Raw genomic sequence first — 14842 nt, forward strand, 5'->3', positions numbered from 1 at the left:
GACAACACCTAACAAATGGTTACTAGTATACTCTATTCCCATTTCCTTACTTTTAACTGTTGCATATAATAATAGAGGTAAAAAGGGATACTGACATAGCTATTGAAATATTTGTTGGCTATAGAAAAATAAATTAAATGTTAAAATTTAATTGTTAAGTGTCTAAATTCTCGAAGTTTATGAAAATAGTAATCCTCAAGTTTCAAAAATGGTGAAGGGGCTAGGAGTACAAGGCTTATCTGTCAAATCTTAAACTCAATCTGAATATTGATTATCTTATGTCGTTAAAATAATTTACATATTGTTAAATTACATAAAAATGATAATCAGACAATATTAAAGAATATTTAAAAGAACTAAAATATTTAAGAACGAATGAAGATTGTAATTGTAATAAAAGAAAGAACTTCTAATTGACTGATCAGTACTAAAAGTTAATGATGCCAGATCGAATAAAGCATAGAAATGTCCTTCGATATGCAAACAAGTTATAGTGAGATTATAATAGAGAGTTTAAATAAAAAAATATGTGTTTGATTATAATAAGAAATTACGTGAACTTTTTTTTTCAATTTTAACTTTAACCTTCTTAAAACACTTTTGGTGAAGAGATTTGAAGAAGGGCATCTTTATCATTTGGTTGCTTTATATGAAGATTGTTATCCCAAATTCGGTCTAAATTCTAAAATCAATACCAAAATTGCAGTATAAATATCTCCAAATTAGTTATGCTGGGATTGAAAATTTCAACCAAATTAATTTCAGGTTTTATCTTGAAATATTTACCAAATAAAGTGTATAAAATAACTCATTAGTTAGTGTTAACAAGTATAGAACTTTTTATTTATAGAATAAACAAAACTGTCATACAAATATCAACATCTCATCTAAGAATAATCCGGACAAAGCCTTGGAGATTGACACGTCTCAAATTCTAGCATAGTTCTAATCCAAGATTCTTGTCCAAAAGGGGAACCACAATAAAATCCTGGAGCTGGAAATGTTGCACGTGGTCCACGCGTTAACGCAGGAGAAAAAGTTTTCTTAATTGAGCATTTGCAAATGATATTAACTGTCAAAACCGTGTGTTGGTACTAGTGAGTGAAAGTTGATCAGTTTAGTGTAGTTCCGCTGTAAGACAATCTAGATGGCTTTATATATTTGAAAGGTCAGTTTTGAACTTTATCTTTCAACACGAATATTACATTTGGAGTCTCCAGGAGACAAGGTAGGGGCGGCTATATATCTTATCCTAAGACTCGAAAGGCAACTGACCCTTCACCTTCCACTATCCTTTTCGAAGAAAGTTAGAAACTGTTATCTATCGGCTCTAGCTTCTCTAACTGTCCTCTTTGATCTTGGCCTTCAATTTATCACTTCCTCTTCAAACAGCTTATAGCCCGTTTGAGTTGACTGATTAAAAGTAACTAATAAATATTAAGGGGACGTTTGATAGTTGATTAAAATAATGCAGATATTAATAATGTAATGATTAATTACGAGGGAATTTAGATATTATTTTTCATAGAATTTGGTTATGTAGGATTTAGTTATTTTATTTTCTATCCTCCATAAAATAATACTTAAAATCACTCATAACTTATACATTTATTATTTATGTGATTTCTAAATTGCAAACCAAATACCGTATTAGATGTGTTAAATTTTACATAGCCAAAGAATGCTATCAAATATGGTATTACTTATACAGGATTTAATACTCTACTAAACAAATCGACTTTTGGGAAAAATTGACCAAAAACCGACCTCAAATCAGAGGTTGATATTGTCCTGGTCGGTGAAAAAAAAAAAACGACCTCCGAACTTTTTTTAAAAATAAATTGGACCATCTAGGAATCGAATTAACCCGTCTTTATCGTGGTAGAATATTTCTACCACTAAACCATTGATGACTGTTGGTTTAAGACTTAGATTTTTTTAATTCATACACTTCAAATTTAAAAAATTGACCTCCAGAGGTTTGTTTGGACTTTCCTGATTTTTGGCAGTACAAACCTCCGTAGGTCAATTTCTGGAGGTTACTTTTTTAGGCCGATTTTACGCGTTATTCCAGTAGTGATACATGAATAACGTAATTTAGCTCCAAACCAGCAACCAAACAACCCCTAAGTGTTGAAAAGTTGATTTTACAAAGGAAAAAAAAAAAAGTTAGTATATGTTTACATAGAAGTGTTGCAAACTTGCAATTGATAATAAACAGTTATTATGCTTGGTAAAAAGGTACTGATAAGCACTCTTTCTAAAAGGACCGAAATGTCCTTGAATCTATTTACAAAAATATAAATTTAAAAGTATTGTCATAGAAAAAAGACTAATGATGGAAATACAATAGTATTTAAAGATTACAAAAGATATCACAGATAAAACCATAAGAGATTTGGTAATTTTGCGATTTTCGATGAATATTCTTTGGAAACAGTTTTGACGAGCATATTTAATTTCTTCCGTATTTTTAGTATTATAGATTTTATTTTTTTGCCTAATTTATGTCATGCATTTTTCTTTTTAATTTATTTATAAAAGAATGATATATTTATATATTTATAATTGACCAGAGCTTTCAGACTCGAGCTACTCTAGGAATGCTGAGAGAAAGCGTTTCCCCTTCAAATGAACACTGTATATGGAAATCTTCATTAGTCGGGTTAATAAATTTCAAAATCATGTAATTATAAAATTTTAAAAGCTTCCTGCTGGCCTTTGACTTGACAGCTACCAGTTCACTAAATCCCCAATCAAAGATTCATAGTTAATTAAATTGGTGATATAAAATAGATGCAACACTAATAAGTTATATAATTATGTTGTCATTTTCAAATGTCAAAGATTGGTCAGTGCTGAGTAGTAGCTGATTAAAATAGTCACAAGTACTCTAAGATAAGATATAAGTATATTCCGAAAAGGAAGGAAGGAAGTAGAAAGTCTCACAAGCTGCCGCATCGCCCACACGAGTTGGACACACTTAAGACTTTCTAAAGCAAAAAATCCACTTGTCCCATAAAACAGCTGGGCTTAGGTTTATTCACACTTCGTAATCCAGCCTGTCTCCATATCACTCCCTAACTCCGTGTTTTTTTTTTTTTTTTTTTTTGGCGTCATCTTTACGATATTCCACTATAAATAAGTACCACCCACCTGTTAGACTGGCCAAAAAACAAAAACCTCCAACTGAACATACATCCAACACTACTAGACTACTTTTACTCAGTGATCAAGGATGGGTATATTTCGAAGCTATTATTCGGACCCACTTACTGAATCATCATCAACGTCTGATCATAGCATGCGCAGCTCCCCTAGTAGAGCTAATTTTTCTGATGAGGAAGTTATGTTAGCTTCAAACAACCCCAAGAAGCCTGTGGGGAGGAAGATGTTTCGTGAAACTCGACATCGAGTATACAGAGGAGTGAGGAAGAGGAATTCAGGCAAGTGGGTTTGCGAAATCAGAGAACCCAATAAGAAATCAAGAATTTGGCTTGGCACTTTCCTCACCGCACAAATGGCGGCAAGAGCTCATGACGTGGCGGCTTTAGCATTAAGGGGTCGTTCTGCTTGCTTGAACTTTGCTGACTCTACTTGGAGGTTGCCTATCCCCGCTTCCGCCGACTCCAAGGATATTCAGAAGGCGGCCGCTGAGGCCGCTGAAGCCTTCAGACCATTAGAGTCGGAAGGAATTTCAGGAGAATCTAGCAGTACTCCTGAAACGTCGGAGAATACAATTTCAGGAGAATCTGACAGTACTCCTGAAACGTCTGATAGTACTATTTCAGGAGAATCTAACAGTACTACTGAAACGTCCGAGAGTACGTTCTTTATAAATGAGGAAGCACAAAAGAGTAGGTTCTTTATGGATGAGGAAGCGCTCTTCTACATGCCGGGATTAATTACTAATATGGCGGAAGGACTAATGCTACCTCCACCTCAATGTGCAGAAGTTGGAGATCATGTGGAAGTTGATAGTTACATGCCTTTATGGAGTTACTAGTGCGTAGCTCGTGCTTCGCAGGGTACAATCACAACATTAATATATAAGGGATTAATTGATATTATTATAAATTTACTCGAGATAGAATAGATTAAATTTTTATGTATATGCATACAATAATTAATATTATATCAAATAAAAGTTATGATATATTTTATAGAAGTAGACTTAGAAATTTAACATTTTGGTGTAATTTATTTCTGACACTTCTTTTATATTTTTCTCTATTTTTCATTCTAAACTAATAACAACAATAAAAGAAGATTGAAAGGAAAATAGAAAATCAAAACCGAATAAATATAACCCAAATTCACTGAATTAAATCATAAGAATCTCTTCTATATTTATTACTATCCTTTTCCTTTTTTTTTTCCTATCTGTTTTTCATTTTTCCTTCTTAATTCCCCACATGCTCGTTTTTCAGAAAAATGTCAAATTCTTTTATGTGCAAGTGCTACCGTTATAAATTTACTCGAGATAGAATAAAATAAATTTCTTACGCATATGCATAAAACATACAATAGAATAGCTTATTTCCGCAAAATAAACTATCAAATTAAAAGGCCTAAGTGTAAATAAAATGCTTTTAGTTGTTCAAAGAGTGACAAAGTTTTTCGAAAAAAGAATAACTACTATAAATTAAGGGGTAGAAATAAGCAGATGTTACCGCCTTTCATTTCTACAACTCCACATTTTGTCTTCCTTCTCCGTTATTTTCTTTGTTGGCTCCTACCTTTGCATATTTAGAAAATAATTAAGAAAAGCAAAGATAGGGAATCGGATATCTTAAAGATAAAATTCGTCTTCAGCTTTTGTACATAAATTACTGCAAAAGAATACAACAGAATAGTAATTTCTTTTGTAACTTTTTTGTGATTACAACATTACATCAAGAACCTCAAGAACCGCCTTGTCTCTTCCGTCTTTCAACAATTTTTTACTCCTGCAGTTGATTCTCCGCAAGACAATGAAGCTCCTTGAGGTCTTCATCCTAAAAACGAACAAAAAAAAAAAGAAAAAAAAATTGGTACATGAGATTAATTTCGATAAAGGGTAGAAGAAATCAAAGCATATTTAATTAAATTGTAATTCATAGACTTTTACTGGAGTAGTGAAACGAAAAAAAATACAACAATGTAAAACCCGCAAAAGCGCAAAAATTTAACTGACACATCAATAATAAAATAAATCAAACTAATATTCTAAACAAAACAACAATGTAAATAAATCTAGCAGAAAAGATAAATACTTAATAGTACTCCCTCAAATCTTCGGAAGAACAAAAGAACATAGTACTACTCCATCATGCAATAATTTAATAGGATGAACAAACTGGAAGTGGAAGATTGCCGCAATCTTCTTCTTTCCAACTTAAATAGTAGACAAATTCTTATGCTCTATTCATTAAAAATTAAAAAAAACGTTACAAATGATCACTTTATTAGAGAAAGCAAAAGAAAGCGAACGGCTGATATGACTTAGTTAGGGGAAAATGGTAGATTGGACCTTATTAATGCAATAAAAATATGTGGACATTAAATATAGTAGATGTATGAAAACAATAAAAAAGGAAAAAAAATCAGAGAAAACAGAATTTGGGGGACGTGGAGTATTGGGTGGAGGTGTAATTAAGAGATTGTGGGATGTGATTTTTGGGAAGAAATAATGAGACTAATTGAGAAGAGAATCACTCTATAATAGGAAGAAGAAAAGGGCTGCGTATAGAAGGAAGGAAGAACTTAAGGAAAAGTAATTAATTGTAGTAATAATGAGGGGAGAGATGAATAAGGTATTTTTAATAGTTTTTTGCAGAATTTTTAGACCAAAAGAAGGAGAAAAATCTCAAAAAACTGAGAAAAAAAATAAATACTAATCCTGGCCTAAGAGAGGTGCCACATCACTCTCTTATTGCCCAGCTTTATTATTCATTTTTGTTATAATTGTAATACTATTAGAAAATTATATTTTACCTTTTAATCAATTTTATCTCTCTAAATTCCTTAGTCATATTACTATCTACTAGTATTCATACCCGCGCGATGCGCGAAAAGTGTTAAAGAACGTAATTATGACAAATTATAATCTGGTTTGTTTAAGTGCATTGGACCTTATTATTTTTGATAAATAAGTAATTAAATTGTAATATTGTTTCTTACATTGCAATGTACTTAATAATAAAATCTTTATGAAATTAATGCAACAAATGATATATAGTGCTAGCATATCTTCTTAGTTCCTTAAATAGATATCTAATTTATTTTATTCTTTTATATGTTTAATATTATTATTTAAACTATTGCTCAAAAATATATCACAATCTTTTATAGGTGAAAATTATTTTTCCCTTTCTAGTTTGCTTTAAAAATCAAACACATCCCTCAACTTTTAACAATTGCACCCCCCCCCCCCCCCACACACACACCTCCACTTGCCACCCCTCCCCCACCCCACCCTCTCCCAATTGAACATTTCAAGTACCTTTTTACCCTTTAAATTATTAAATAATTTCTTATTGTAATTGTTTAATATTACGATTTTTTTTCTCTTTTTAACATATATTATGGACTTATCTATACTTATAGTAGTAAAAAATCAATCTTTTTATTTGAGATAGAAAACAGAAACCTTCAATAACGATATATTTAACAACAATAGCCTTAGTGATTCGATATTATACTTTAAATGAATTTCATATAATCAGACTTTATTTAAATTTTAAGACTTTATTTTCTAATTCAAGATTTCAATATTAAATATCGCGGTTGCGATTACATTAGATGTTTCCATATAACAAAAATAACATTTATATCATATCCCAGTAACATATATAAAAATATTCAATTTATAAAATATTAATATAACTAAACTTTGATTTAGTAAAACTAATGTTTTTATCATCTCCAATTTGACATATTTACAACTAATTAAAAACAACTATTAAACATAATATAATAAAGCTTTTTAACTTTAGCAACAATGGTATCGATATTTGTATTCAACAATTAACGTGAAGATCATATAGACAATATTATATACACGGCGAGAAAAGGTTTTGTTCTTGAAATGAAAATAAAATCTAAATAACTATAAGTTATAATGCTATAAAAAAATACCATTTTTTTTTTTGCTTGTCTCATCTCCTTTTGTTAGATCTCATGATATGCCGGAAGATAAAAGTACTCTTCTGCGCCTTTTGTTGTGTCCATGTGCCTCTACTACATTTTTCTTTTTAAAAACTGAGAATTAAAAAACCGAGCAACATTCTTCAAGTTTAACAAAACATTCAAAAGATGAGGAAATTCATTTAGAGAGAGAGAGTTAGTAGATTTAATATACCGTATATAAGAAACTGATGATAAACTTGATGCTATTGCATGACTGCATATAGATGAAGCTAGAAAAGTTAACATAAAAAGGTTAAATTGTATCACCAAAAGCAGCAATAAGGTAATTAACATAAAGTATAATAACTAAAAACATGAATAATGAGGAAAGAAATTGTAACACCATATACCACAAACGAATTCCAAATTAAGCCACATGTAAAGAAAATATCACACAGAATAATAATTGATGAGAAGCATAACCAAATAGCTTCGTAAGTAATGAAAACAATAAATCAATAAGAATTAAAATTTTCATAAATCAATAAGAATTAAAATTTTCATACTCATTTCAATTAATAACGTACTGAGCTTTGTAAATGTCCGCTTCTACTTCATATTTTAGGAGATTAAATAGGTGAAGGAAAGAGAGATATTATTATAGCTACAGATAAAGATATAGAAGTCAAATAAAAAAGTATCCAACTTAAGTAAAAACTCTATCTTCAAATTAAAATTTAAATCAAAAGATTATCACAATACTATGATGCAAGCATATTGATGCGTAAAATGCAACTTTTACCTTCTTCTTTTTTCCTCCTTTTTTCTCTTTCTTCCCTCCTTATCCATATTCAATTTTATGTTCAAGCCCAATTGAGATTTAATAACGTTTGTAAATTCAAAGACTGTTATATTTCAAATGAATCAAATTCAACATATCTAAATTGATCTCAAAATAAAACTATTTAAAATAGCAAATAAATATCTATCATTTATATGACAATATCTAGTTTATTATTGTTATTACCCGTTTTAAAATATTTATCCTCAAATTGAAAATTTTAAACTTATTTTAAAAAATAATATTATAAATTAAGTATTTCAAAATTCAAATTTTTCAATTGTGTTGATTTGGATAACCACAATGTTATAAAACAAAGTAAAAAGGAGACAAAAACTCGTGATTTAATTGCTATAAAAAAGAGCCAAAAACGTGGGTTTTATTGGCTAAATTGTCATTTTATATTTTCTAATTAAAATTGAAGTCTAATTTCATCCGTATAGAATTTTGTACAATTGGAGAAGTTTGAGGTGACTTATAGTTTTTGAATTTGAATTGAATGTGATTTGAATTTAATGTTGTTAGTGCTTATTTTTCAATTCAAATTTAATCACTTTATATTTGTAAATGGATCAATGCATAAATAGCCATAGTTATCTTAATCCATCTTTTTTTTTTTCTCTTTCTATTATAATATATCAATTTTGTAATTGATAAGGATAAAGATGAGATGTTGTAACCACCTTTTAAAAAATTAGGCTGGCTTTGAATTCAAAAGTTCAATTAAAATTTATTTTTTAGTTTTAAAAATAAATATATCAATTATTAACTTACTATCCATGATAAAATTAATTATTAATTATATTAGTAAATATGTCAATGAAGCTAGGAGTCTAGGACGGATGATTACAAACCTAAAAGATCTCATGTTCAGTTATGTAATTGATACAGATTGTACTTCAATCTTTCAATTACCTTTTAATTTAAATTAAAAAACTTTATCCTTTAATTTAAATTTAATGTTATTACATAATCTAATTAACTTTGTCTTAAAATTGCCAAGTGACTTGTTATTAGCTTGCCACTTGGCTTAACCACATTGCTTGTACCTCTCCTTTTTATATATATATATATAGATATAGATATTAGTATCTGTACCCGCGCGATGCGCGATCGGTGTCAAATGAAACTAATCATAAGAAATTATCACCTTATTTGCTTGATTTAATAGAGAAATATCACAGACATATATAAATTAATAATTTGTGCAATTTTAATTATAATTTTTCTTATTTGAACACATTAGATTATATTAATTTAATAAAATCTAAATCTTGTGATGATTAACCCTGTTCGTTATACAATCCTAATTAATTGTTGATCTATAACATATAAAAAAGATCATATCATTATAAAATAAAAGGTTTACTTGACATAATTATTAGTTAAGTAACTTACTTCTAAATATGATTTGGAAAGCAAAAGAACTTATAAATGCTATATTTTAGAGTTACCCACATAAGAAAGTAATTTAATTCTTAATTTTTTTAATGTGTTACTTGAATTTCTTTATATTCAATATTTTTAAATTTTGGTTCTATTTATTAAGTCCTCCATCAAACGGTCTTATTCATAATATAATTTTCTATTTTAATATAATTTGAAATATTTTTTATTTCTTATGCTAATAAATTTTATACTCCGAGAGTTTATTTCTTAAAAGTATTAGAGCAAACATTTTGAGTAGAATATGAGCAATAACTTATTCCCATTCCCGCGCTCTCTGAATCTCTTTCCCCATTCCCCTCTCCCCCCGGCACCCACCGCCCCCAAAACCATATTTTGCCTGATTCTCCCAACATTTACTATTTAACTTATTCTTATAATAATGGACCAACAAATAGTAATAGATTTTATTTTATGTCACTTCTCAAATAAATGGAAATAAAAAACTATTCATATGTGCTTGTGTGCACTTAAGAACATATAGGTTTCAATTGCTTGTTAATTAGAAAATTTTGAATTTATATTTGTCAAGTATTAAATAAAAAATAAGCGCGAATTACTTAAATAAGATATACAAATTAAAAATATGTGGAAATTCGTTATCATATATAGTCACAAAAAACACATAATTTTTCATCATCATTCCGATTCTTTCTTTTTCTTGGAAATTTCAAATAATGATTATTGCTTTCGTTTGAGAAAAATAATCGAGAAATCAAAGAAGGATCATCAACGTGAAAACCAAATCAATAAACCTGCTGTGGAAAAGTACAATGAATCTTATCATGTATTTACTATTAAATTATTGTAATTTTTAGTCTCAGTACCATAATTTCTTCCGTTATATATTACACATATTTTTTCGCTTTTATAATATTCACTACTCAATAAGTATTCTCACATTCTTTGCGCTTATACTTTAGTGAAAGTACATGTTCCTTCTTTGTTGAAGACGTGGAATTAACTTCTTCTTCAAACTATTCTTCATTGTCTCCTACTCCTAAGGAAAGTGATTTAAATATGAATTTACGAAGAACAGTAAAATGATTCAAGGCTAATGCTTGAACTCCAAAGACCAACCTCGGTAATTAATTAGTGTATTGAGAATGTCTTATGAATTATATTTACCCGACAACTCATAGGAGATCTGAAAAGAAGAAGAAGCAAAAGTTCAAAAAAAAAAAAAACTGGTTAAGAAAAATAAATATGCAATAAATATATGAGTGTAATAGAGCTTAGAAAAATAATTATAAATAAATAATAAGCAATAAAAATAAAGGTGAGAAAAAAACATCTAACTTTATAGCTCACAAAGCGTTTAAGAAAATTAAAATGACAGATTACTTTTGAAAAAAAAATGCAAGTATTGTCTTTTAAGAAATTAGCAAAAAAAACAATTATATATCTTCGTAAATTACAAAGATATTTAGATCCACACATGTTTCTTTATCATGAAGAACAAAAATTAGAGTATCACATATTGTCATTTACGCAAATGGTTTTAAATAAGGTACTCTGTAGACAAAACTAACACTCACACAAACATATTCAAGTGCAAATGAAAGTGGCAAAATCACCATTGTTTAATTAATTGTTGAAGAATTTTAGATGCAAATAATCTAATTTTAAAGTTATATTTTACAATAATGTCTCATACAGTGTCTGTGTCAACTTCTTGAAATTGTAAGCTATTACTATAGAGAGAAGAATGAGCCAAAATGTATGTTAATCTCTAGTGATAAAACACTTCGATTAGGATTCAAATTAAAAAATAAAAGCTGAAAACCTTTTACAGAAAACTTTTGTTTGTAATCAATTAGGAGAAGTCTTCCTCTTTTAGATAGATTATATTATAAGTTTGAATTGTAAACAAACTCTCAAGAGGATAGACCAGTAGAATAGTATCTTATTCAATTGATAATTTTAAATTCTAACTACAAATTACACACCGAATTTATCTAGAAAAATATAATAAAATATTACCTAAGTTATTGTTTAATGACTATGTTGGTAATTGTCTTCTAAGTGAAGAGATTATTCCAGACCTTTTAATTTAGGTTTAAAATTTAGAAGTAATATATTCTTATCTTTCAGAATTTTTTTTATTGCAATTCAAATTTAAACCTCATTTTTTTCGCTCTTGGCACCGGCATGTGAAGTCACACCGGAATTGTTTTGATCTATTAGTTAATAAAAAAATGATTCTAAGTTCAATCCTATTACTTTGTAGTCTAATAAGAAGTTCTACGTGATTTACCGGAAACAAAAAAAAAAGAAAAAAAGAAGTTCTACATAAGCTGTTTTGGTGGCATAACTTTTCAATACCCTCCATGAAAAGGAAAATAAGTGATTGACATGCAGAAATATTTATTCCTGAAGAAATAGAAATATATATGGGATAAATCCATTGGTAAACATGGATCCTCTTGCTGGTTTAACTGTGCATAACAGCATAAAGCTGCAATTTATTTTTTTAAAAGTAGTTATCGTAATCGTATCATCCATGTAAGAGAGCATAGCTTCTAGCCTTCTACACAATTATAAAATATTAAGGCAAGCAAAAGGATTAAAAAAAAACATACATACTTGATCCAATATATAATCTTTTTTCCTGTTTCTTTTTGTAGCTTCTCTAATTCCTGCAACCAAGTAATAAGAATATCTATATACACCTCTACATTCAACAAAACCTTTGGAATGCTTCTAATTTTCAGTAGAGAAATAAAAAATAGTAAGAAGTCAAAGTTATATAAAAATACAATATGAACATATACAAATGAATCCTTACGTAAGCATGGAAATAGAGATGATAATTTATGACCCATCGAGTTTTTGGATGTGAAGACCCGCTTGACTTAATTCTAACGCAGTCGTCGTAATTACACTCTTCATGTAGAAGAGCATAGCTTCTACAAAATCTTATAATTTAAGAAAAATGCGAGAAAAAAATTGTACCCATGTGATCTAATGTGTAATATTTGTCCCGTTCTTTTCACGGCTTCGAATTTCCTGCAACCAAAGCATACAAAAATTCAATTAAGAATTTTTCAAAGAATAGAATGCATAGTTCAAATTGACTCCCTTGGAATTAATGCTTCCAATTTTCAATAGAGAAATCACAAATAGTATGAATTTCGAAATTATATAAAATGCAATGTGAGCAGATATTGATAAATTCTCTTATGTAAACTTAAAAATGGAAATGAGGATAGATGACCGTATCTCTTGAGTTAATTTTCAAGCTCACTACCCTCTTTTATATTTATGAAGCTTAGTGTCCTCTTAATTTGTTAGGTTGATATGGATCAATTCAAATTTAAAATCGATGTGTATTATTAGGATAATGATAAAACACTAAAATCATAATGAGAAGTTGTAATCAGTTCAAATTCAAAGACCCCAATTGGGTAGGATGTGGATTTAGAGTCTAGACTAATTTTTTTTTTTTTTAAAAAGAGCCACATATTAGTATGTATGATTTTTAATTATTGAATAATATGCAAGATTTATTATCAATGGATTCTTGAGATATTATAAAAGCTTATCAGTTATCAGTCATATACCTCCATGTATTTAAAATTAAAAAAATCTCCATTTTTCAAGTCGGATATGGATCAACTCATTTTTTTTTTTTTTAAAAGTCAAAACAGAATAGCAAATAAAGTAGACTTCAATAATGTTATCTTTGGTAAATTAGTAACTAACGTAGATTATTTTCCAATTGGAAAATTTCGTTAGTTTATCCAATTCAAAAATGAAATTCAAATTTTAAACTTTATCTTTCATTTATCAATTCAATATTTCTGTTACAATTCAAAATAATATCTCCAACACAATCTGCACCATTTTATCCTCAAATAAAATCAAAATGTTTTTATCACTTCATCCACACCACACGGTTTGATCTTTATAAAGAAAAATATTGTGCATATTAGGTATATCAATGGCTGTGCAATTTCATGAATGTGCAGTGTATATCACACTTTTTGTAATCTTTTTACTTGTTAAGTTATTTATAAATTTTGAATCTGAACAGAGTGTGATTTTGAGTTTAATGTTGTTTGTGCTTATCTTTCAAATCAAATTTAATAACTTTATCTTTCAATTTTAAAAAAAAATCTTATAAATTTGTTTTGTCCTAATTCTCATTAACTTTGTCTTAAAATTGCCAAGTGACTTGTTTTTAGCTTGCCACTTGGCTTAACCACATTGCTTGTACCTCTTTTTTTTTTTATATATATAGATTGTTCTCGGATATAATTGCATTCTCAAAGTTGATAGTATTTTCTTATATTGTCCAGCCTCACTTCTTTATTCTGTACATGGAAGTATAGATTTTCTCACAGCGTACATCATATTCTTTCTCAAGAACTTTATCGGCCAATATAAAAAATTTGATTGTAGTGCAGTGTCTTTCTTGATCTATAAAAATAAAATTAAATAATTAAGTAAGACAATATATTTTTAATGAATATGAAGTATTATTAACTATTAATTTTGGTGCGTTGTTTTTCCATTTGCCAAACTTGGATGACATTCCTACATATCTTACTTACAAATGATATTAACATGGTTAAATATTTCCATTTAGAAAACAAACTATGTAATATATTTCATGTAAGATACTGAATTAGAAACCAACACAATATATATTAATATATGTAATAAAGTAATATTTTTATTATATGACATTAATTTCAAAAATAATAAATATAAAACAATCAAAATAAGGTTTAGTTCTATATTTTTATAAAATCTTTGTATCATCCTTCTTTTCCTCTTCTTTTGTGTGTATATAATTTTTGGATTTCCAAAATAATGTATGAGATGAAAGAATAAATGAGAGCAAATTATTATTTTCAAATACTAAATGGAAACTGAGAAAATATCATTTTTTAAATATTGAAAACAAACGCTCACACAAATTCAAATGGGTGTTCATATATATGTATGTATAACTTTTCATCAAAATTTCGTCAATTTAACAAAAAATGATGTTTCACACATATTCACGAATAAAAATACTTTCTAATCATAACTTTACAAGAAGAAGCGAGAAAATATAATAAATACCTATAAATTTTCGATCTTTGTGAGTGTCGTATTTTCTGAAACAATTCCTGCAATACATTTTTTAAATTACAGGTACGAATAAACTTCAATCATTTGTCACCAAAACACGAAACTCTTTTTCACTATATATGTCTAGTATTGCTTTCAAAAGAAACGTTGCATTCAACTACAAGACTAAATTATGCCTAATTGAAGCTTTCAAGAAAGACAATTAAGACAAAAAACTTATCATCTCTTTCTTGTATCTATAGTGTTGTTTTTGTATACCTTTGAGCATCCATGATCTGTCGGAAAACACCATAAACTAAAATCAGAAGTTCAATATACTCCTAAGGAGAAAAAGAAGAAAAAGCAAGTTCAATAGTACTCGTA

The 14842-nt window shown here is 28.4% G+C and overlaps 1 protein-coding gene across 1 annotated transcript; it reads left to right on the plus strand.

Annotated features, from left to right (window-relative positions):
- The first annotated feature begins 3154 nt into the window (after positions 1 to 3154).
- Positions 3155 to 4168, plus strand: LOC132631859 (dehydration-responsive element-binding protein 1B-like). Its single transcript, XM_060347568.1, has one exon. The coding sequence runs from the start codon at positions 3239 to 3241 to the stop codon at positions 4004 to 4006; it is 768 nt and encodes a 255-aa protein (XP_060203551.1). The 5' UTR covers positions 3155 to 3238; the 3' UTR covers positions 4007 to 4168.
- The last annotated feature ends 10674 nt before the right edge of the window (positions 4169 to 14842 follow it).

The sequence above is a fragment of the Lycium barbarum genome, chromosome 3 (genome assembly GCF_019175385.1).
Source record: "Lycium barbarum isolate Lr01 chromosome 3, ASM1917538v2, whole genome shotgun sequence".
In the NCBI taxonomy this organism is placed as follows: domain Eukaryota; kingdom Viridiplantae; phylum Streptophyta; class Magnoliopsida; order Solanales; family Solanaceae; genus Lycium; species Lycium barbarum.

Excerpts from the sequence above, each read along its gene's own strand:
- LOC132631859 (XM_060347568.1), top strand. The coding sequence starts at position 3,239 with ATGGGTATATTTCGAAGCTATTATTCGGACCCACTTACTGAATCATCA.